The sequence below is a fragment of the Camponotus floridanus genome, unplaced genomic scaffold (genome assembly GCF_003227725.1).
Source record: "Camponotus floridanus strain SB8 unplaced genomic scaffold, Cflo_v7.5 scaffold18, whole genome shotgun sequence".
Lineage (NCBI taxonomy): Eukaryota > Metazoa > Arthropoda > Insecta > Hymenoptera > Formicidae > Camponotus > Camponotus floridanus.
Window position 1 is genome coordinate 998,252 of NW_020229303.1, and position 23,709 is coordinate 1,021,960.

The 23,709-nt window shown below is 30.4% G+C and overlaps 1 protein-coding gene across 3 annotated transcripts; it reads left to right on the forward strand.

Moving 5' to 3' along the window:
• The first annotated feature begins 1,358 nt into the window (after nt 1-1,358).
• On the forward strand, nt 1,359-22,103 carry LOC105255032 (Neuropeptide-like 1). Of its 3 annotated transcripts, none has more exons than XR_889499.2 (5): nt 1,359-1,471; nt 16,337-16,779; nt 16,984-17,834; nt 18,269-18,700; nt 19,605-19,786. XR_889499.2 is itself a non-coding variant. In XM_011264082.3 (5 exons), the coding sequence occupies exons 1-5, from the start codon at nt 1,397-1,399 to the stop codon at nt 19,807-19,809; spliced, it is 1,722 nt and encodes a 573-aa protein (XP_011262384.2). In that variant the 5' UTR covers nt 1,359-1,396; the 3' UTR covers nt 19,810-22,103. The 3 variants fall into 3 exon arrangements, 2 of the variants coding, with proteins under 2 accessions (XP_011262384.2, XP_011262394.1); XM_011264082.3 differs by having other exon boundaries at nt 18,269-18,416; nt 19,605-22,103; XM_011264092.3 differs by lacking the exon at nt 18,269-18,700 and having other exon boundaries at nt 19,605-22,103.
• Nucleotides 22,104-23,709: the final 1,606 nt, after the last annotated feature.

Here is a 23,709-nt window from a genome sequence, read left to right on the forward strand (position 1 = left end):
TTACGTACAGAAATAGTTATTCACATTTTTATATTTTTAGATTGACTAATTAAATTTCACCCAATATCATGCGATAATATCGGAAAAAACTCTTATCGTTATGAATATTTTTATACAGCAACTTACTTCGAATAGATTGTTTTAAAAATTTATTAAGCTAGCTTAATAAATATTATAATAATAGTCACATTATTCTTAAAAAAACTATATATCTTTTTTTTTCTTTCTTTAATTCTCTCTGTAATCTTTCTCTTTCTATAACTGTATACTTATAATTGTATTATATTATTAAGACAATTAATTTAACATTTAATTTGATATTATTTATAATTATTATTTTCGATTCTCACATATACATTAATATCATAATATAAATTTTATATAAATTTTAGGAAAATAAATCTAGCAAATAAACAATTGAAAAGAATGATAATTGTATGGAATTTAAGTAGCTGGAAAAATCATTTTTATTACAATTCAAGCAATAATGAACATTATAAAAGACATAAATGCAATCTTAACGAAATTTAAGAAACCAATATTATCAAAATGCTAAGCGTACGTTTCCTTTCCAGAGAAAAATTACTCAAATTAATTTATGCAATATCTAGAATTATTGCAACATTCGAATAGGATTATAGTTACTACTTTATTTAATAATAAATAATAATTATAAAATCTTTCAATTTTAGAAAGATATAATCAAATTTCATTTATAATAATATTTGAGACTCGTTGAAATCTATATAATTATAATATAAATAATATGGTAATGATTTTTTTTTTATTTTACTTGAGAAATTTTATTAAAACTTTAACATTGAAAATAGCACTTGAAATCATGTATTATTGTTTTCAAGATTCTATATTTCTGATGACATAAATGTATCGTGCAATTTTCGCTACCATTATATTTAATAAACGACGAATATTAATTCTTTTACATTTCTTTACAATAAATTTATTTACAATAAAAATGCGTGGGAAGAGGCAGAAACTTTCCAATAAAATACGTCGCTATTTCGAATGGAGTAACATTATAGCTAAATACTTTTTTTCGTCGACACGCAATAAACGCAATATTAGCTGCGTTGAAATCCTGAAACATCCTCGCCCTCTTGCCCTTCTTTTTTTCCCTCGCTAAGTACCCATCGAATGGCCTGTTTCACCATCCGCTGTGGGATCTGTGCGTATCCCATCATCGATGAGAGGAAGGGAAAAAAACAGATAGGCGCGACTACGTCGTATGTGGGTGCGCTATGGCGCGAGGAGAACGCTAGAGGGTGGAACGCCTGCGCCGGTTGAAGTGCACCCTATATAAGAGGCAACATGTTCTGAAGCGATACTCACATTTGGAAGCTTGCGTCGCGACGGACAGGTTGATCAACTTCCGAAGATGGGGTTCACTAGGAACTACCTCGTAAGTCTATTCCTCTACATCTCCATCGTCAACGAGATTCGTCAACCTGCGGTGAGTTTTTTTCTTTACATATTCCTCAATATGTGGATTATCTCTATGTTAGCATTGAAATTTATAAGCAATTCTATTTAAATATACTTCATCAGATTTACGTATACGTATATAAAATTAATATTAAACAATTTTTTATATCAAAATCTAAAAATATATTTAAAATTGAAATAAAATTTAATATATTTTATAAATTTTTGGCCTAATCAAATTCAAAATTAAGTAATAATAATAATCTATTACGTCTGATATTTAAATTTTGGTTTTAAAGCGATTTTTGGTTAAAAATGTTTGAAAACTCGTATAAAGATTATTCATTGATAACATCGATTATAAAAAAATTTTTACCATATTTCAATTCTTTTTCTCTCTTCTCTTCCTTTCTTTCTTTCTCCTCAAACATTTTAAAACGATTGATAAAAGATATTTATTGTATATTATATTTTATTTCATGTTTAATTTTCTGTAAATCTGCAGTCAATTTTAAAACGGCATCGTGTACGATGCATTTATCTTTTCCATTTTAATTAAAAACTTTAATTTAGGATATGTGCAATTTTTATCTTTACTTGCTGTATTTCGTTTGATGTTTAACTGAATTTGATGAAATCGTCTAGAGAGTACTTTGCACAACCAAGATGTTTACAACATAAGGAATGTTTGGCAGGCACTTTGAGTATGCTCTTGTAAAATTGCAATCTGGCTTTACTCGCAGTCTATATCTATACTGTGAGATTCCGTAACGATTAATTATATCTTCGTGCACAATTGATATGACTGAAAATATTTGAGATGTTAAAAAAATTTTATTTTTCAATATTGCACAAAGTATTTAACAAAATGTTTATACATGTGTATAATTAAATAATTAATATGCAAAATATATATTTTCAGAATTGTTTTTAGAAATGTATATGCATATCTAAATAATTTCAACAAAAAGTTTTATATAACTATATAATTTATATAATATGTACTTATATGATATTTTTTCTTGAATGAGGATAAAATCATTTATCATTAAATTTTATTAAGGATACTAGTATTTTTTTCTATTAAATAATAAAGTTTTTTTTAACATGTAATGATACCGTATTATATGTGCTTACATGACTAAAATGCGGATAAAATTTCTTATTTTTCAGCATCATATTATATGAGGGTAGCTTGTTAGGATAAAATATTTAATGGTTAACGACATTGATATTTTCAGTATACAATACAAAATAATTTTCATAATATTTTCCTTTATCATTCATATACTTCAAAATTAATTTATATCTTATCAAATTGCAATTTTTTAACGCAGTCAATTGTCATACCTGTCAATTTCTGCAGTCAAAGTTTTAGAAGCGTGATAAAATAAGCATAAACATCAATAGCGAATAGTAGTTGAAAGGAAGATGCATGCAAAGCGTCCACGCCCATTTCTCGTTGTGTATTTGAAATATAAAATAGATTTGATTTTCAAATAATGCCGAATTCTTGGTCTTCGAAAACAAACTGTTTGTGTTTAGACAATTTGCGAAATATAATTTGCGGGAACGCGTTTTTGCTTAAATAGAAAATTCAAAGATTTATTCTCATGTTAGCCATCGTTTTCTGCCATCCTCGAAGCTTTAGAGCTTTACAAATGCTTTACAAAGGGAATCGGTTGATCAAATAGATTACAGCTTGCCAATACGCCGGCGGCACCAGTTGTATATATCGTGGATAATTAAAATCTATCTAAAAATTAACGAATCCACTCGATTGCGGCTTCTAACGAACATCGAGTGTTGCAATCTCTTCTAATTAGTTTTAAAGCGTTGAAAAATACCATTTTGAAAACATGCTCTTTATAAAGAATTTTTTTTCATAGGTTCGAATGTATCGAATATTCGATATTTTTGTATTTTCACTCATAAACTTTGAAATCATCTGTATTTTTCTAAATATATCTGAAAAATTAAATAAATTGCTTCTTATATTTATGAAAAATTATACAAGTGCAAAGAATCTATTTTATTATAAAAATAACTTAATATTATTAATTTTATATATAAAAATAATTCGATATAAAATAGTTTTTATCCAGTCATCGTCACAAAATCTTTTTTGATACAATGTTAATTATATTATAATTATACAATTTAACGTATTGTATAATTATATTATAATTATACAATTTAACGTAAACATCAACAATTATGCAACATGGCTCGCGATTTTATCTCATTAGATAAAACATCGATAAATCTTTCTAGATTAATTCTTCGATTCTTTGTTAGCTATACTTGTGACTATATTCGTATTCTAATTACAGCAGATTATGTATGACCAAACACTGCCTAGCTGAACAGTTTTTTATGTACAAAGAGAGAGAAAGACAGAGAGAACACTTTTATAATTCTTCTTCGATCACTTTTATGCTCTGATGCGTTCGTGTAACCAGAAAATATCAAGAGCTTGAATGAAAAATGAATAATGTATTTTTAATCAAAAATTGGTCAAGAAATTAAATGTTTAATACTAATTTTACAATAAATAATTTAAGTGTTTGCAAAATTTAATTTGGATTTTATTGATAGAATCATATATTTCTTTGAAGGATTTTAAGACTTGAAGATATTTAATAGTACTTTTCACAATTTTGTATTAAATTAATTTGTATAAATAATTATCAAATAATTATCACACGTAGAATTTTTTATGCATTTCGAATTCCGCAATACGCAGAATTCTGAGACAATAATCTCGAAATACGCATACATAGTAGAAGTAAATTATTTTGCTATTATGCAATTGCTCTCGAAACAGATAGTTTGCCAAGCAGAACAGTGGCGTGCAAGACCAAATTCGGTTATTGAATCAATATAGTGTGACTGAACTACGAAGTTTCTTAATTTAATAGTGTAAATTTGTATAGGACTCAGTTCTAACCGCTCACAAGTTACAATGAGTTTACAATTTCCTAAACCGCTTAAATATTTTCTTTTCGCTTTTATTTCGGAAAAATAAGGTTTCTCTTATCCCTATTTATCTCTTTATAAATTTGTTCTCTATCAGTTTCCTTCAATATTTTCTAGAAATTTGCCTCATTTTATCATTCATTTAATATCAGAGAATATCATAAAAAGAGATACATTTAATCGCATATGCTAATATTAAAAATATAAAAAGCATAAAATAATGTCACAGTATATTATGTTTAACTAATTAATATTAATTTTTTAAACATGAGAATAGAAGCGAGAGAGATAAAAATATAATTTTATATTAACATATAATTATGATCTTTATCATATGCCATTATTATATTAAATTAACAGTATTAAAGGGAAAATATATAGAGATATATTTTTCGAGTAAATATTTGCCAATCTGACAAGCATCGATCGTGAAAGAGCAATTGCGCCCCGATACGAAGAATATGAAAAGAAGTTTTAAAGGCAGTTTTACAGGAGTTTCTACTCATTCTGATCAATAGACGTAAGAACGTTATAAGAATGTCGCATAAAAAGAGGTTCAAATGTTGAGAAAGTATCTAAAGTTTGCGGATCGAAAGCAAAGATGCGGAAAATCAAACCTGTTGCCTTCTTTACTCAGGCCATTGAAAGAATAGAAAACGTCTTTAAAGATTCGTTGCATAAAGCGCGTTTTATTGATCTACCAAGAGGCGCTGCGCTGTTCAAAGAAACTATTTCTCTATATACTATCGACATGGAATTTAATTAATTCTCTTAGAATGGCGATGCTTTTTGGCACTTGAAATCGCATTGATTTCTTACAAAAATGCAAGAGATATCGAGATAACGACCGCGAATTTAGTTTTTCGATAAAATTTGGTTTATTAGAATTAATTTGCAGCGTAAAACCGTGACATTTCGTCAGAAATCTGATGTGTCGACAAGTAAATTTATGAGATATTACAAAATTTCTCCTTCTCCGTTAGGTAAGCAGACTGCGGCAAAACATGTATGATATAGCCGCGCACATTGTAGTAGTTTAAATAGCAGTGGGCGTTCTTAATCGACGAAAACAAAAGACCAGGGTAGTGCTATAGGCACTATAGAAATTGGTCTAAGTGAAGGTGTCCCGTACATATGCGCGAATGCATCTGTGTGTAAATTACATTGTGAAGAGACGGTGCGATCTTCTTGAAAAGGCTCTTTTGTGAAGACGCGAATTATTACTCACTATAACTCTTGTGTTGGACGGAAAGAATTTGTCGCGTACAATCTAATTTTAAAAGTGGATATTTGCTGCAAGAAAAACAATGTAAATCGAAGAAATATTAAAATTACGTAAACTCTAGAAGATATTTATTATATAGTATATAAAAAATACATGTCAAAATTAAACAAAAATTGTGTATCGTATCCTTTATTTTTATTATTACCTAAAGCTTTCAGTTGCGAGTTAAAAGTGAAAATCGATATCATTGCAAAACCCCGCTCGTACTTCTCCATTACGATCAAAGGGCATGTTAGATTAAGCACATAGACTTTATCTCGGTCTATTCATCTCTTGTGAGAAGTCAAGAAACGTTCGCTTTGTCTGGTACATCACTGTGATGAGCTTAAAGTCATTTACATTGAAGTCGGACTTGAAAAGTTTTCGATTTGTTTTGTTATCTTTACGGAGAGATTTGTAGAGATATAATATCCTTGTTGAGAATTGTAAAGTAATAATATCCTTGTTGTGTTTTAATATGTTCAATTAAAGTAGTTCAAAACGAATATAGTCAGACCAAGTGTATAGTCGTTCCGAAAGTTTGTAATATTTCTCGAGAGCAATATATAAAGTAATATCTTTCGGTAAAGTACTTTTAAGTTTAGTATTGTGTCCAAACTTTAATTTACTCATAATCATAAAATAAATTTTATTTATTAAGAACAGATGTTCAGAAAATAAATTATTAAATATTCTCGTGAATTTTTTAAGAGATACTTGATATATCTAATTATAAGAAAATAAAGTGTATTAATTAATATACAATTAGAAGGTTGAATACTTTAGTCATATACCAACAATCACATATTTGTTTAATGTTTTAAATATTTGTAAGTAAAGATCTAAAGTCTTCAAGAGTCTGTATGGCATGTTTCATTTTATCGTCTATCGAATTCTGTTGTAATCAGGGCGAGGGTCTTCTTTACGGCATCTGTGGGTCTATCTTCAATCAGTAATTTCCCTTTTACGCGGTTATGAGGAAAGCAAACGAGAGCACAGTTATACAAATCAAATGTAGATTGTTCGACGCACATTTTTTACATTTAAAACTCTGTATTTTTGGCTGTATTCTGATTTGCATTCCACCATATTTTGTAAATAGCTTTTTAAATATTTTTTTTTATAAATGTGCTTTATAAGAAAATATATGGACATGTGATATGACACGGGGGTAGAAGCATCGAACGCTACGCAAATAATTATAACGCGTATCCTGATGAGTCTGAAGATTAATTAGAAAGTTTGATTCGTGCGATTATATATGAAACATAAATCACATCCACACATGACACACAACGATATTTGTTATCAACTACGCACCTGTCTTGCGTTGCTACAGTATGGTACATGATGATTTATTATCGTTGTCCGCGACATATTCGCATGACGAGTGATGAACTATTGATAAAAGAGATAGATACTTTTCCTGGAACATATGTATTTAATTGTATAATTTTAGAAACACGGTTTAATCAAGCAAGCAACACATGACATAATTACTTAATTAATAATATTATCTAATATTTCTATTGTGGCGAAAATAATAATAGTCTACTTCAATTAGATTGATAGCTTTCAAATTATAAATTTTAAATTAATTGTAGAGCTCAGATTTACACGTATGAATAAATTATTTAGATTTATTATCGAATGGGAGATACCGGAAATAAGAGATGTCTTTTATGTTGTTGATGTAAATTTACAATACGTGATTTATGTGGTGATAAAACTTTAAAAAGAGATAATTAAAATTGCTAAGTAGGTAAATGACTTGAGTGATTAAAGGAATGCCTACGCATGATTAAGCTTACAGAGGGGTTTCGATCAATCGCGTATCATGTTTCATACTGCTGTGGGTGATAATCTCTCGTTTCTGTCGAAAAGAAGTGCAAGTTTAATGCCGGAAGATTAATGTCGTTCATCTTATAGATATGCTCGTGGTGTTAGGTCGTACGACATTTTTACGAGAATCCCAGGCGATGTGACACGATTCTTTTGTACAGCGATGTACCGTACGCTTTGTTTAAGCTGCTGCTGTCAGCTGTTTAAATTAAAATTTCTCTTATCTACAATTCGTTTATTAAACTTAGAAATTAATGTATTGTATTTTAATTAATTAAGGTGACAGAAATTAATGGTAAATTTAATAATTATTCTACATATGCATAATAAATAATAGTTATATTTTTGAAGAATATAATTTTCTTTTTCATTTAACTCTTTTGTAAAGGAGAATATTTTTTTGAAGACATTTCAAGTTTTAATGAATTTTGCGCATCATCCAACCGGATACATCTCTAATTTAATTCATAAATCTTACGCCATACATCGTTTCTCATACTCTTCTTTAATTAGTTTGGAACTTGCACCGTCTCGTAGCATTAAAAGGGAGCTTATCTATGACGCGTATGAACGAATGAAGCTCGAATGGCACGTATGTATAAATGAATAGTCCGTAACTTTGTTAGCTGCAAGAGCTTTTAAATGACAGTTAATTAATTCTTGAATCGTAAATCCCCAAAATATGATTTAAGTCGGCAATTTTTGATTCGTATAATTTTCATTTTTCTGCAATTTTATTTTTACAGAAGATATAAATGTGTGTACGTTTTGCTTTATCTAAAAATTTTATTCATCTTATTCAATACATTTTATAATAATCTTTTTAAAAGCTGACTACTTCTTTTCCCTTGAGCGATACAGCTTTTCTTCGGAAAAGGACCAGTCATGGTTATCGATATATCAACCGGACTATATTAAAAGACTGTATGAGGTATAAAAAGACTTCCCTTTTTTTCGACTGCTTGTTTAGGCGCAAAAATCGCGGATAAAGATTGCAGGAATTTTTTTATTATGTTATCGTTCGGGTGGCACTAGCATCATTTAGGTGAACCACGTCGTTATAGGTCTTTTTTTACCTTTCCCAATTGCGACTAATATGCCTTGGGCGATCTGTCATCAAGAAGATCCCTTTGCCCTCTTTGTTATTTCCAAGAAGTTGATGCCTACGTGCCGCTCGTTAATCACTTCTATTCGCAGAAAATAAGCCAGCCCCGAACTTGTATACGTGGGCGTCATTAATAGGACAAAAAGATCTCTTTTATAATCGTTTACGTCACGATACGCGTGACACATATATATCGTCGAGTAATTCTTCGACTGAAAGCTCGATAAATTTCAGTGATTACATTACGTAGAATTAAATGTCACACTGGTTTATAGAAAATACCTTCCATCGTTGCACAAAAGTAAAATAAAATGCAACATACAATTGAAAAAAGAATAAATTATTATTACAATATTCAATAATGTTCAACAAGTAGTACAGATAAATCGTATTGTCAGACTAACGAGCTGATATAGGTGAATGCGCAAGTTGAGCCATGTAAAGGAAACCTAATTTGATGTAAATCCAAATGTGAGTTACGATAATGCGATTATCCCAACTAACTAGAATCGGCATAGAATCAATTAAGTAGCTAACGCAACCGTATATATACAGTATATATTAACGCGAGTGTTATAAAGGAGTTCTAAACGCGTCACGTTAATTTCCTGAAATTAGACTCCTAAGCTATTTAACAAACAATCGTAATCCGACTTAAATGTTAAAGTTATTATATATAATATATTCTCTTGCGAATTTACTAAGCGTTCTGAGAAACAGATTTTGAATATAAATGTTACATTACAGTTACATCATAAAGTAATGGTTGACTTAATCGTAATAAGCTTTTTCAAAGTAATCTTAATTATATCAAGTTTTCGTTGCAACAATTCTTAAAATATGTTATATAAATTATTAAATTAAAAAAATTTAAATTATTTTATTTAAATTAAGAAAAGTGAAGATGTGGCAACGTTTCTTTTCAAATTAACTACATTCGCAATCTTATACATATTGATTTATCGTAAAAAATTAAATGTTAATAATTTTTATACACCCGAATTATTATAATATCAATTATGGTATATTATTACTAAGTAATTCATATTTTCACAAGTTTATGGATGAATATATATTTTTTAGGAGGAAGGAAAACTTAACAAATAATTAATCTAAAATATATATAGAATATTATAATTTCTTCGCAAAGGATTCTGATTTCACTAAAATGAAAAATATATATACAATGAAAAAAATAAATCGATAAAATATTTACTGAAATTTATTTAAGAAGACGCATTTATATTTCGTTTATATTATTTTTTTACAAGAAACAATTACGAGGAAAAAGCTCATTTAGTTTCGACAAAAGGGAAAGAAGAATTTTATCTCCTCTTTAAGTGCAATTTGCAATGCGAGTGCGAATGCATGTAACATTCGCCAAGAATAGCAAAAACTTTCGAGAGCCCTAGCGTGTTGTTAAGTATCCAAAAGTCTATTCGTATTTGCGATTTGTAGCTTTGCCGTTCTTGCGAAATCTGTGAAATTTTTATCTGTCATGAGTAACGTAAATGTTCATTTACAGTCCTGTGTAAGAGACAGGTATTTTTGATCGAATATATAAGTGGACTTCTTAATATGCATGTAAAAAAATAATGCAGAGAAAATATAAATGCATCTCCTATGCCTGTAAAAGGACGTCTCCGTAATGTAATGTATGTTGGATGTGGCATCAACGAATCGGAAAACGCTTTGTCACTCGCTATTGTTTTGTTCAAGTGTGTTCTGCCCGTGTGTCTGCAATTTTTTCGCGCAAAAGTTTTGTCCTGTTCGCGCGCTGAGGCAATTCTTTTCATTAAAAATATAATTTTTTAAATAACAGCATAAAACATATGAAAAATAATCACGATATATTGATATAAATTCAAAATAATTCTATTTTATATGTAAAAACTGATTTATATAGTTAATGTTTTAATTATTTATAAATTTATATAATTTTAAATATTCTAATATTGCTTACAATATATACTTGAATTTATTACAATGTTATATTTTTTTATGTTTAGTCTCTCTTTTATTTAGCAGAGAAAAATTTCCGATAAAACCCATCGATAACATCATATAAAATCAATAATATTTTATATGTGAAAATAAATGAAGAAATTTTCTTAGCTGGATTAAGTAAATCCTTCATCTTGAAGGCCAGTCACGGTCCGTTCAGGGTCTATCCGCCACTATTTGGCATAGTAAGGATATTATTCAGAGGGATCTTGAGGGATGTGGTTACTATGGCGTTGTGCTCGTCAGTGTCGTTTTTATGAAAGACCAGTCAGAAGCTATCATGCGATGCACGAATACTTTTGATACTCACTTGGTCAATAAGCGACCATTAAAAGTTTTTCCATTAAATATATTTCTACTAATTGATTGAATATGATTTAATATGAATTAGCATAAATCAAGGAAAGAAGGAAAATATATATAATAATATTATATATATATTTTATAAATAATTAATTTTATATTAATTTGCATGTATATAAGATGTTTTCAAATTAAATAAATAACATTTATATAAAGAAGAAAAAGATGTTACATAAACATCGATTCAAAAATTTCATTAAAAAGTTACAAAATTTATTAAATATAAGATAATAACAAATTCATTGCTTATACATAAAATAAATATAAAAATAAATTAGCTAATAAATTAATCATCTAATCTTTTTTAAAGTTTTTCTAAGTTTTAAAGTTTTTTTAAGTTTTTTCTAGTTTTCTTCCAACTCGATATCTAGAGAAACTACTAACTCTTTTAAGAAATTGTAAGAATAAAAATATGTTATATAAAAATCATACAATTTATGAAAAAAAACTCATTAAAAAAACTAATTAAAACTAATTCAAATATTAAGGTGATATACTAAACTAGAGTATAAAATATAATATAGATGTTAAATTCAATCTCTCTCAATAATATCAAGAGAGAGTTTACATTAAAAATGAAGAGAGAGAAAAAGAGAGACTAGCATTTTGAAATGGAAAATTAAACATATTTTTTTCTTTTTAATATAACGTATTAAAAAATATTTTTAAATCAATATTCATATAACATTTTCTTCTTGTTTCTATCTATAAAATATACTGACAAAATTTAATTGTTTTATTTTTAAATATTTTTATTAAAAAAATCTTTTTATAAAAAAATCATGTCAAATTATATCAAACATGACTGCAATTATGTTTATGTTATGTCTTATTATATTTAATATTCAAATACCAACCCCACTAATGATTTTCAGCAGTGTACGTGTATGAACGAAATGAAAAGTAAAAAAGATAAAAAGTGTTTTAATGATAAAAATATTACTTCTTCTTCTTCTTCTTTTTCTTAATAGCATATTCTAAAATAGAATTTATATATACGCCATTTGGCGCTATGTTATTTATACAATTTAAATGTAAATGTAATTTACTTTTTTTTACTTTAATTTACTTTTTTCTAATCTTGAGATCCTTTTAAAATTCAAAAATAAAGTCCAGACAAATCCAGGACACGCTATATAACGCAAACATATCCAATCCCGTCCAAGGACAGCAAGGATTTATAAAAATATTACATAAGTGAAAAAATGAACAACACGCAAAGCTTTAAAAGGATATGTTAGCTTTAGTTATTTACAATGTCATTGACACGAAGCAAGCACATCGTATCTTAGATTATATTTCGATAATAAGGATATCTTTTGCAAGATGTACTTGGTCGATATCGTTCCTTTTTATGTGTGATTCTTGGAAGTCGTCGTGTGATAGCAGAAATGGGAGAAACCATTTTTAGCCAGGCTAAATTTTTTTGATCTAAGGGTCGTTTTTCGATAATAAGGGTATCTTTCGTAGGGTATCGAGTCGATACAATTCCTATTTTATAAAATATATTGCGACGAATTCCTATTTTATAAAATATATTGTAAAATATATGTTATAAAATATATATAAAATATATATTATTTCAAAAATTTATTTGTAAACAATTAAATACAACAAATAATACAGCATAGCAATTAAATAATGTAGCATACTTTACATATTATTTTGTGGAATTTTCATATTTACTATTATTTAATATAATTAAATTTATTATATTTATTATATTTTACGTATACACGGATATCGTTCTTAGTCTCAGGAATGCAAATGGAATTTCGTGTTAACCGAGAAAGTGTCTACCGAGAAGTTAATACTTGGTATGACGTGCAGATTTTCCTTACTACACGATAAGCCGAGGAATTCAATTTAGTTTCACTAGTCGGGAAACACACGAGTAACGTACATCGAAAATACGAATGGGTTTAGTGAAACATGTACTGGTAACACACTGGTAACATTTTCTGCATACGAACAAAAATTATTCTCTGACCTTTTACGCGAAGTGATAATTCCCAGGAGTGACCCCATAATTAAACATTTACTTTATTAACGTTACAAGGTTGAATCTTTTGTTAGCTTGTTACGCAAATTAATTTACAAGCGCTTTGTGGAAATAATATATTATTATAGCCTTTGTGCTTTTATAGAATAATATAGAAAATTTATTCACTAAACAGATATAAATTTTGGTTTATTATTGGAGACATGTAATTCTATAAAAATTAATTAAATATTGAAAAAAAAACGTGGATGGATATACGATGAAGGAAATTAAATTATTGTAGTTACGCAGCCAAATTTCCGCAAATGTACTTGCGTATGCGTTCCCTTATGCAAATGTGCGTGCATTCCCCACAGGCAGACCTAGAATTATATAGTATAAAATGCAGCAGGTGCATGCGTTTCAAATATAACACTTGAGTTCGAAATATAAAGTTATATTTGTTTTTTAAATCTTCCTTTCTCTCTCTCTCTCACTCTCTTTCTCTGTGATGTATGAAAAATGTATCTTGTTATCTATAATAATTTCTTCTGCAGTAAACTTTGTAGAATTTCTTTTGAGTATAAAGTTTCTCTTTATCCCTGGCATGTTTCATGGACTTTTTGAAAATTGATATTATATTTGCATAAAACTAATATTTATTTAAAACTATTTTACATAAAACTATTATTCACTTTATCCAGAACTGCATATTTGAAATATATAAAGTTTAAATGCGGCGCTTGAATTTTTCAAGGTGTAACAGAAATATAATATTTTCTAAATTTTTAATTCAATAGTAACTTCCCCAAAATAAAAAAGTCTGATTTTAAAGTAATGTAAAAAAATGTATTTAATTTTTACAAATGTCAAAGTTATTTAAATTCAACATCCACATTGCATTGCAAAATGTGAACTACAGGTGTCACATGGTATTCTGGCCACGGATGTGCGTTATAATTGTAGCTATCATGTCCAGAGCTTGACGTCACGCTCTTGGCGTCACCGAAATTAAGCTTGAAGCATCATTAATGACGCGTAATAACATTATATAATATTATATATTAATAACATTATATAATAATGAGATATATTTTATGATAAATTGTTTACGTTTACTTCTTACTTTCGTCATCATTAATCAATTTTGAGAATTTTATAGATTCTATTATATGAAATACATACTTGATGTTGTATTATTACATTACCAAATTATATTATTGTATTATTATATTTTTTTTTCATTGCATTATATATGAAATATGCATATATAATGCATGTTTTTAGATGTAAAGATTTTTTTACACCAATAAATTTTCTTGTAGCAATTTTCTTATAGTATCACATTCTAATGAAAGGCATCTCTAAATACGCAATGCAACATTTCATATCAGAGAATATTATTGAACGCTCACAGCACGTAGACGCAGTTAGTGTCAACGACATCTGACCGAAATATACAAACCATTTCAGAGTTTACACAAGCCCATATTGCCAAGATTGAATCAGTACTATTAGAATTAGCATAAACTATGAATGCGAAATAAATCAATATTAAATCAACACATCATGTAATATTTGCAATATTAATAAATCCCGGATATGATAACTGTAGTAACGTAAATCATTATAATTACACAAGATTTTTTTATTTTATTTCCATCGAAAAATTTATTACATTCAATAAAAAATACATTTAATAAAAACTAAATTTTTTTGTAAAAGATACTGGTGCATCAATCATTATTTTCAAATTTTATTACTACGGTTGTACTATAAAAAATATGAATTTAATAGATTGCAATAAAAATTTGAATTAACGTTTTATTAACGTTTCTCTTTTATAAAGCTTATATAAATGTTGATAAATATATAACTTTTGATTCACACGAAACACGTCCGATAGATAAATATTAGACTTTCTGTCACGAAACATGTCCGATAGATAAATATTAGACTCTATGCATTTCTAGTATCTCGCAAACTATGATACTCCTTCCATTTCCATTTTCAACTCGCTCTGCGTATTTCACGTAAATTAAAGTGTAATATATCCTCAATCACATAAATAGCGTGTCGCAGCCGCAGAGAGATTTAATTCATCTCTGACATTGGGACGATCATTTAATTACGGCGCAGTCGACTGGTATTTCACATATTATGTATCTACAGATTAATTGCTACAGTCTCGTATTTCGTCGAATTGTCATAAATCCTCGTAGACACGAATCATATTGTCTCTGATATCGCGTTGCCGGTACGTCACGTTCCCCTGAAAAATTAATGTCAAAACGTGACGGTTGCTTTGCCGTGAGACGCGCACGTGACTTGGATTCACGACAATTGATTAAAACGGAATTTAACAGATTGTATAAATACTGAGTTATCTTGAGCGTTATGAAATAATGGAGATTAAATGAAGTGAAATGTGCTGGAATATCGAACGTATGTCACATCGGTATTTCATTCTTGTAACAAATTTATCCGATCATTCCTCTATCATCGCGGATTATTTTTATGAATTTTTACCAGTAAGTCACTTCATTAATTCAGCACTTAATCTCTTCGTGACAATTAATTTGATTTATTTAATTAAACAAGTCAGTTTTTTCCATATTTTATTATTTTCCATATTTTATTATTTTTAGCATGAAATAAAAATACATTTAATTTATTTATATGTTGTGTAACCATACTTTTATTTTTTAAAAACAATGTTATTTAAATTTAAAATAAAAAATTGCAATTGTTAAAATTTAGATAACGATACTTAATGAAAAAACAAATATGGGAATTTATATCTCTAAATATCAAGCGAAAAATAAAGAGGCATCGATCTTTTCTGTATTTTATTGTACTTTTTGGTCGGTCAAATGTTCGTGGCTCCGACATTGGAACTAAGGTATATTTACGAGATATGCTTCGAAACACACTCGTGTGCGATATTAGGCGCAGGCTTTATCGTCTCTTTCGACAATATATATATAGAGGACTTGATAGAATTGTATGAGAAATCGACAATTCGAGGAAATCGGGAAAGAATAAATTTTCAAGTACATCTCTATCAGACATTTCAAAATTTCCGTATATCTTACACATTATTTCCACTATTAGCTTGCTGTAGATAATAAACATAACCATATATGATTATTATATATTGAAATATATGTTTGTAATAATAATGTAATTCAAATAATTTTACATACATGACATGATATTGTTTAATAAAAGCAAATTGAAGGATGAATATAAATCTAGATATTTCATGCAAGAAATAACGTTTGCATCTTATTAGTGGCTGATATATATGAAGAAGAACTATTGAACCGTGATACTGACGCTTATTTCGCTTCAGGTGACGTGTCAAGATGAAGAAGGCATGCAATGCATACCAAAGAAGACCTTCATGGCGATGTTACGCATACCGGAGGTCAGGTCGAATCTGGCAGCTTACTTGAGAACGGCATTGATGGTTCAGGAGGTGAAGAATCACGACGACATGGTTCATTTGAAGGCTCTTAGTTCGGAAGAAAACGAAGACTTCGAGATCTGTATACCCGGTGGTACTTACTTGGAACTCTTTAGAAATCCGGTATTGCGAAGTCATCTCAGTGCCATGGAGCGTTCTTACAAATTTCCCGGACGTTTTCTGAGCGAGGAGGTCGATTCCAGGGACCTGATTCCCGAATCAGAAAAACGCAGTCTTGCTACTTTGGCTAAAAACGGGGACCTGCCGATTACTATACAAGAGCGCGAAAGTGACAACGATGACGAAGAAAAGAGAAGCGCATCTTCTAGGTACGTGTATCTTTTACAGATTTTGATGTTTAAATGCATTTAATGTGATTCAAGCTTTCAGGGATACGCTAGAATAATTAAAATCCTTCCTAAAAATATAATAATAATATCTAGTCTTATATTTTCTTATTAAAAAATTATTATTGTTCCAATTATTCGACGTAAATTAATTGATTTAATGAATTAATTTTTTATTGAATTAAGCGATAACGTGGGCAGCCTGCATGAATTGTTCGACGAGGTATCGTATCGTCGACGAACGCCCGAGATCTATGACTACCTGACCGAGCAGGACCCGGAAGTGCTCGAGTACTCCCCGGACAAACGTAACGTCGGCTCTCTGGCACGGGACTTTGCGTTGCCCACGGGCAGACGTCATATCGCCTCGGTGGCTCGCGATCATGGTCTACCGAGCGGCAAGAGAAACGTCGGTTCCTTGGCCAGACAGAGCATGCTGCCGCTGAGCGGCAAGAGGAACGTCGCCTCGTTGGCGAGATATTACATGCTGCCGCAAAGCGGCAAGAGGAACGTGGCCGCACTGGCCAGGGATTCTTCCCTGCCTTATGGCAAACGATACCTGGGCTCGTTGGCGCGAAGCGGTAGCTACCCGACCCGCGATTACGACGAGGGCAAGCGCAGCATCGCCTCCTTGGCGAGAAGCGGCGACTGGCCGAGTGTCGCGAAACGAGGTCGCATGACATCCGGAAGGATAATGGCGCGAGTGCTCAATCGGCGTTACGGGAGATCCTTGAGCGACGATCGCGAGGCGCCCAGCGAGCCCTTGGACCTTCAGCAACTCATCAGGCAAGGAAATAGCGAGGGCAAAGAGAACGAATGGCAGGCCACTCCCTTCACCGTCTCGGAGGATCTAGATGAGGGCAAGGCGAAGAATAGATCGAACAGGAGAATCGAAGCGTCGCAGACGAGGCACAAGAGACAGATAGACTTCTCCGATGAATATCCGTTGCCTGTCATGCAAAACAATATGCTCGATTATGAAGATATGATGGAAGCGATCGCCGATCACTATCCGAACGCGGAGAAGAGGTTCATGGGTGAGTAGAATCGCTCTATGCGCAATTATTTCAGTCTGATCGAAAGACTTATTTGAGATTTCTCTTTATATATTTGAAAGAATTAATTTTTTCCCCGAAAAATTTATTTTATATATTGATAGACAAGTTTTTGAAACCGTGGGCGAAAAATATTATTTAATATTCATTTTCAAGTGTTATTTACATGCAGGAATTTTTCACGAAGATAAAATTTTATTTTATTTCTCTTTGCAAACTGATCAATATTTAATCTTACTAATTGATTGGTATAAAATTTGTATCAGTTCAATTACGCAATCGGGGTCGGTAAGTTTAATCGATTTCCATCGATGTGTCTCTTTTTACACCCACGCAAGTATTAGGCTTTCAAAGTTATAGCGTAGGAGAAAAAATAGAGCCGAGTCAACTTTGTCACAACACTCTGTCGGAAACAGGTTCCGAGTCGGAGATGCCGGCCGATTCGGGCTATCCTGAGGTATTGCAACCGAGTAAGAGACATATCGGGTCCCTCGCACGCCTCGGCTGGCTTCCATCGTTCCGTGCACCACGATTCTCTCGATCGCCGCGATATCTGGTCGACAGGTCAGACCGTTAGTCAGCCGCCTCTCCGTGTCTTCCGCCGTGTCCTCTTCTCCTACCTCGATGTGATGTCAACCGTATTTTGTCGTACCTGTAATCAAGTAGAGCCCCACCTACTACAGACTGAGAAAATATATCATATCTATGTGTGTCAGTACCAACAGATCTATCAGCCACATCACGTCAAAGATAATCCAAATACCAACGAACCTACCACCATGTACAATCACTACGTACAAAAAAAATGTTCTCCAATGTCTTCTTCTTCTACTCATGGAATCATCACGGTAGTTAGGTGTATAGGTGTATAATGTTTCGATGTAATGTCTCGTTGTTAGAGAGACTAGATCTCGATGTTAGATTGATGTTAGATGACGTAGAATCGATGTATAGTTTTGTTACGTTAGCTCGGTGTTAATTTTTAGATCATTTCTAAAATGTTTTATTGCGAATGAAGAGAGAGAGAGAGAGGGGCAGAGCTCCCAATATTAATTAAATATATTTTTAAAAGAGATAAAAAATTGCGATGCGATTTATTTGGATATCCTACTTTCATATTTACAATTTTCAAATGAGTGACGTTGAGAATTATTAATGCCATTTTGCATCGTTTCTGTGAATATATTATTGCAGAAAAATGCGGTGTTATGTCGGAATGATATGCTCATATTTTATTTTATTTTTGTTTTAAAGCTCCGTGACGATGCATAATTTTTTTAAAAAGTGATAATTTTTGTAATCGATAAACAGGAGTGGAAAATTATAAGAATGTAAAATCGGTATTCGATGCTCGATATATTGAATATTTCCGTGTTGTCAGAGTCGTTCTCGCAAGAGAATTATAAAGCTAGGCCTGTCGGAAAAAATTAATTGGATAATTATTTTAATCAAGGAACGCATAAATTTTTATATATTCATTATTTATTATATCATTCATAATCAAGTTTCTCTCTTTATCTTTTTGTAGAAAGAAAAACTCAAGATACACTATAACACGCAATTATGCATAATAACTGTGCATGATAGTCTATCTTATTTTTATCAACTTTATATTATTTCCTTTAGATAAATGTCGGACACTATCATTGCGAGCTATTAATTAGTTATATGTTTAAAATCGATCCAAGGGATCCAATCTGTGGCGTTAGACGAGTGGTATTTTGCGATATAAACGAAAATAATGAATTTCAGGGAGAATCCCGCAGATGGGTCCTCGTCCAACTACACCCCCGACGCGTCGACTCGGTCGTTAAGACCGATATTCACCCCGAAAACTCGCTACTTGCAGTCCCTGCACGGAGATTGTCGACACGGCTTCAAGAGGTTTTTGCTGTTACCGGATATGGATAACTTCCTACGGACGTCGAACTCCCACATCGCGCCTCGCTCCATGTAAAGTCCTTGTGTTTTCGCTGCTCATTCAAAGCAGTGTGAATATTAAATCAGACTCACTCGTATAACTAGCGCGAATTATACAATGAAGACGAGGGGAAAGCAGCACGCAAGACTAAACAAATGACAATATTATATTCCAGAGTCTGACGTTCTTCCTTACTAACCATTGATCATCCCTTGTCAACAGTAGATACGCGAATATTTCTATCACTATTAGACGATAATCTGTCGTCAGATGTTACACGTTTAATAATATATTGCCGGAAAATCTTTTATCGAGAAAATTAATTAAATTTAAAATTAAAAAACAAGTTGTATAATAGAAGTAAGGAAGCCCGTTGTGCAATTGAGCGACAATCTAAAAATTCGGGAAAAATTATTTTGTCGCGCAATCCATCGATTGACAATAAGCTTACTGTTCGCCGACAATAATCTTACGTAATCCTAATATAACGCCTTAAATGTGCCGTCTGTATCGAACAGATTTAAACTTATGCAGAAAGCGTATTGCGTATTAAAAAGAATTTCAATTTACAGATGGATTATCCTCGTTCAACTATCTTTCTTCATAGTAAATTTTGGATCCATGTTATATTTAAGAAACTTTGTGGCTACTACAAAATTTCTGCAAACATACACACGTGTTATTCTTAATATTTATATCTTCATATTTCTCTCAATGTCAATATGTAACAAATTGCTGTGACTTTTGCAGTCTACATCTTTTTAAGCAAGATGAGAAGTATCTTTGTGATCAATCTACAATAATAATTTGACGATAATTTATTCCCATTAATATTTAACTCGAGGACCGACAAGTTACTTTCGAATGATTCAACGAGGAATATTTTGTTCTTGCGACTTCTCGCAATAATACGAAGGAAGGATAAAAGATTACACAATTTGGCCGTTACTATTTAGCTCGATAATAAATCATCGTAAGATCGAAATATTTTATTGCGCCTCCGGTTTCCCATTTAAACGAGCACAGCCGCGAGAAATTGTATGTCACTTTGATGATTATTACTTAGCCCAGACTTACCGATAAATCATCGCGAGATCGAAATATTTTATGCGCCGACGTTCCTCTGGCGACCGTGGCAAGCCGTAGGATCATAAAAAGAGGATTAAGATTCGCATACGTCAATGCGATGATTATTATCAGGCATGAAACCATAAATCGAACGAAATATGTCGGAAATGGTTGTTTGAAAATAGAATAATACACATTCGCAATGAAATGATTCGATTATGATCACATTAGCTAATCGAACGAATTGTCTTTATTTTTCAGATATTTCTCATCCTGTTACGATTTAATATTTAATATTTCTATGACCCATGATGTGAGATTTTAGGTACTTGTGGTATAAGAAATTAGAAAAGCAACGAATATGTTTTTTTTAAGCTTATTATTTGCTTAAATAATTGTAGTTTATTGAAAAAAATGCTAAGAAGCGCAATGATTTACAAGAAAAATTTTTAATTCTTGATTAGAAAAATAAAATGGCTCTTAAAATTCTCTTCCCATATAATTTTCGAGCTTACCTGGAAAAAAAACTTTCTCCTTCTCTTATAGGAAATGTAAAATGTAGTAATTGTAGATTTTTTTCTATCTTTTATGTTTTAAGAAACATTTCTCAGAATATTTCCAACATTTTTAAAAAGAATGCAATTTAATTATGAAGCGATAGCTTTCTCAAAATATTACTGTTATCCATATCTTTTTATAATAATGAATCAAAAACGAGGTGACATACATTGCGGTCGCAAAACCGTTTAAGATTTAAAGATTAAAGAGAATATGTATACAAAAGAAAGATGAAAGGCATTTTTCATGTAACAAATTTAAGTATAGAGCATTGTTCTGTGGAACCCCCTTCCGCCTTTCTCCCCTCGTCAACGTATGTAATTTTTTTCGTTTCTCTTCGAAATTCTATGGCTACAGTCAAAAGCTCGATCGTTCGCACACACGTGGGTAAGATTAACGAAGCCAGGAAATAATCTCCGTGAGCGTAGTAACATGTACGATGTAAATGCTAAATTAGTGCTCAGAGCTTTAATCTAAGCCCGATAGTGATAATGCGAATTCGGTTTCATCTTAATCTTCTCATTGTATCTCGTTTGAATATCGTTAGAGACGTCGTTGTGTAACATGTATGTGGTATTACAGTCGAAATACGCTCGATGTCGCGGTATCATCGATCTATCATTGCTGTGGATGACATATAAGTCTATTGACTCTCTTTAACTTTACAGTTTAAAATACTATGTGTTTGTCTAGACAATAATGGATAATCAAAGTGACAATAAAACGATAATAATATTGAAGTAATAAATTCAAATTTTATTCCGCAAAATCGCCCTGTTTTTATTGCACATAATATATGTAATTATGAATGCTTGTCATGGTTATTCATATAATCTGATGTAATAATAAATCTGATTTACGATTATGATGTTAATAAGAAAGGAAAAATTAAATCAATATACACAACAGATAAAAACATTTTTTTTTTATATACATATTTCTTACTATAATATTACATCACAAGTTTTTTAAATATAAACTTTTTTGAAACTTAACTTTTTTTTTAAATAAATTATAAATCCTAGTATGCACGTTTTTTTTTATTTTATTTAATACTATATTTTAGTTTTAATATATAGTTATTAATTATTGTCATTTTTGTACATTATAAATAAGTATGTTAGTAAATAGTTATAGTAAATAATTTCAAAGATTGTTGCCTAAAGATTACTTGATGTATGTATATTATTATTCCAAACAGAATAGTATCTAAACAGTATTAATATCAATATCAATACATATCTTATTATTAGTATGCAATATATTTTATTTAATGATTGTATGCAATATATTTTATTTGATGATTTTATTTAATGACACTAATTGATTTTAATATACATAAATTACTAATTATTATTATTTTTGTATGTTACAGTAAATTATCTTAAGAGTTGTTTACGTTTATTATCCAATCAATAATAATACGTAATAGTTTTCTGTTACGTTCTATCGGATTCTTGATTATCGGGGGGGAGGGGGAGTTCCGATTTATTAGAATTTACATTACCGGAATTATTATTGCTATTGTCGTTTTCAGTTACTACATCGTCATTTTTTTTGACTCTATCAACTCTATTATTATCGTTTGGCACTTGGTTGTTACTGTTATCATTATCGTTATTGTTGCCATTCACAAGATTACCGTTGACATTATCGTCGCTATTCGATGTACTGTTATTATTGTTATTTTCAGAATTATTAATAATTAATAAAGACGCAGCAGACTCATCATTGGCAACATTATCCGAATTGGAATTCTTTCCATTGTTATTCCCGTTTATTAAATTACCATTCATATCATTGTTACTATTTGTGACATTATTATTGCGATTGAGATTTCCAGAAATATTGATGATCAATGTAAATGACTCAGTACTTAAATTCTTGCCTTTGCAGTTAAAGATAATCGCCTAAAACACGATAATGAAAAGATGATAATTTAAAAATATATAATTGTAAGATTTTTGTAAGATTCTCCACTTCACTTTTTTTAATAAAAATTGATCGAAAGTTTTTAAATCTAAATACATCGAGCTTGACGAAACAAATTAAGTAGATTTTACAAAAGTTAAGTAGATTAATACAAAAGAATGTATAAAACAATTATATCTTTCTTAAAAAGTGAAAATATGTCTTAATCGAATGTGTCAATTATTTATTTGTGCATGAAAAATTTCTAGCTATAAACATATTTTTAAATATTCTTATATATTATTTATAGTGTGTTACACGTTAGAGATACTTACCAAAAAGATCGTCAATTGTGTACCTCGCCGTCTATTCATTTTGATGTAAACTCGCTGAATTTTA

Excerpts from the sequence above, each read along its gene's own strand:
- LOC105255032 (XM_011264082.3), top strand. The coding sequence starts at position 1,397 with ATGGGGTTCACTAGGAACTACCTCGTAAGTCTATTCCTCTACATCTCC. Across the intron at positions 1,472-16,336 it reads ACGAGATTCGTCAACCTGCG|GTGACGTGTCAAGATGAAGA; the intron begins GTGAGTTTTTTT and ends ATTTCGCTTCAG. Across the intron at positions 16,780-16,983 it reads AAGAGAAGCGCATCTTCTAG|CGATAACGTGGGCAGCCTGC; the intron begins GTACGTGTATCT and ends TATTGAATTAAG.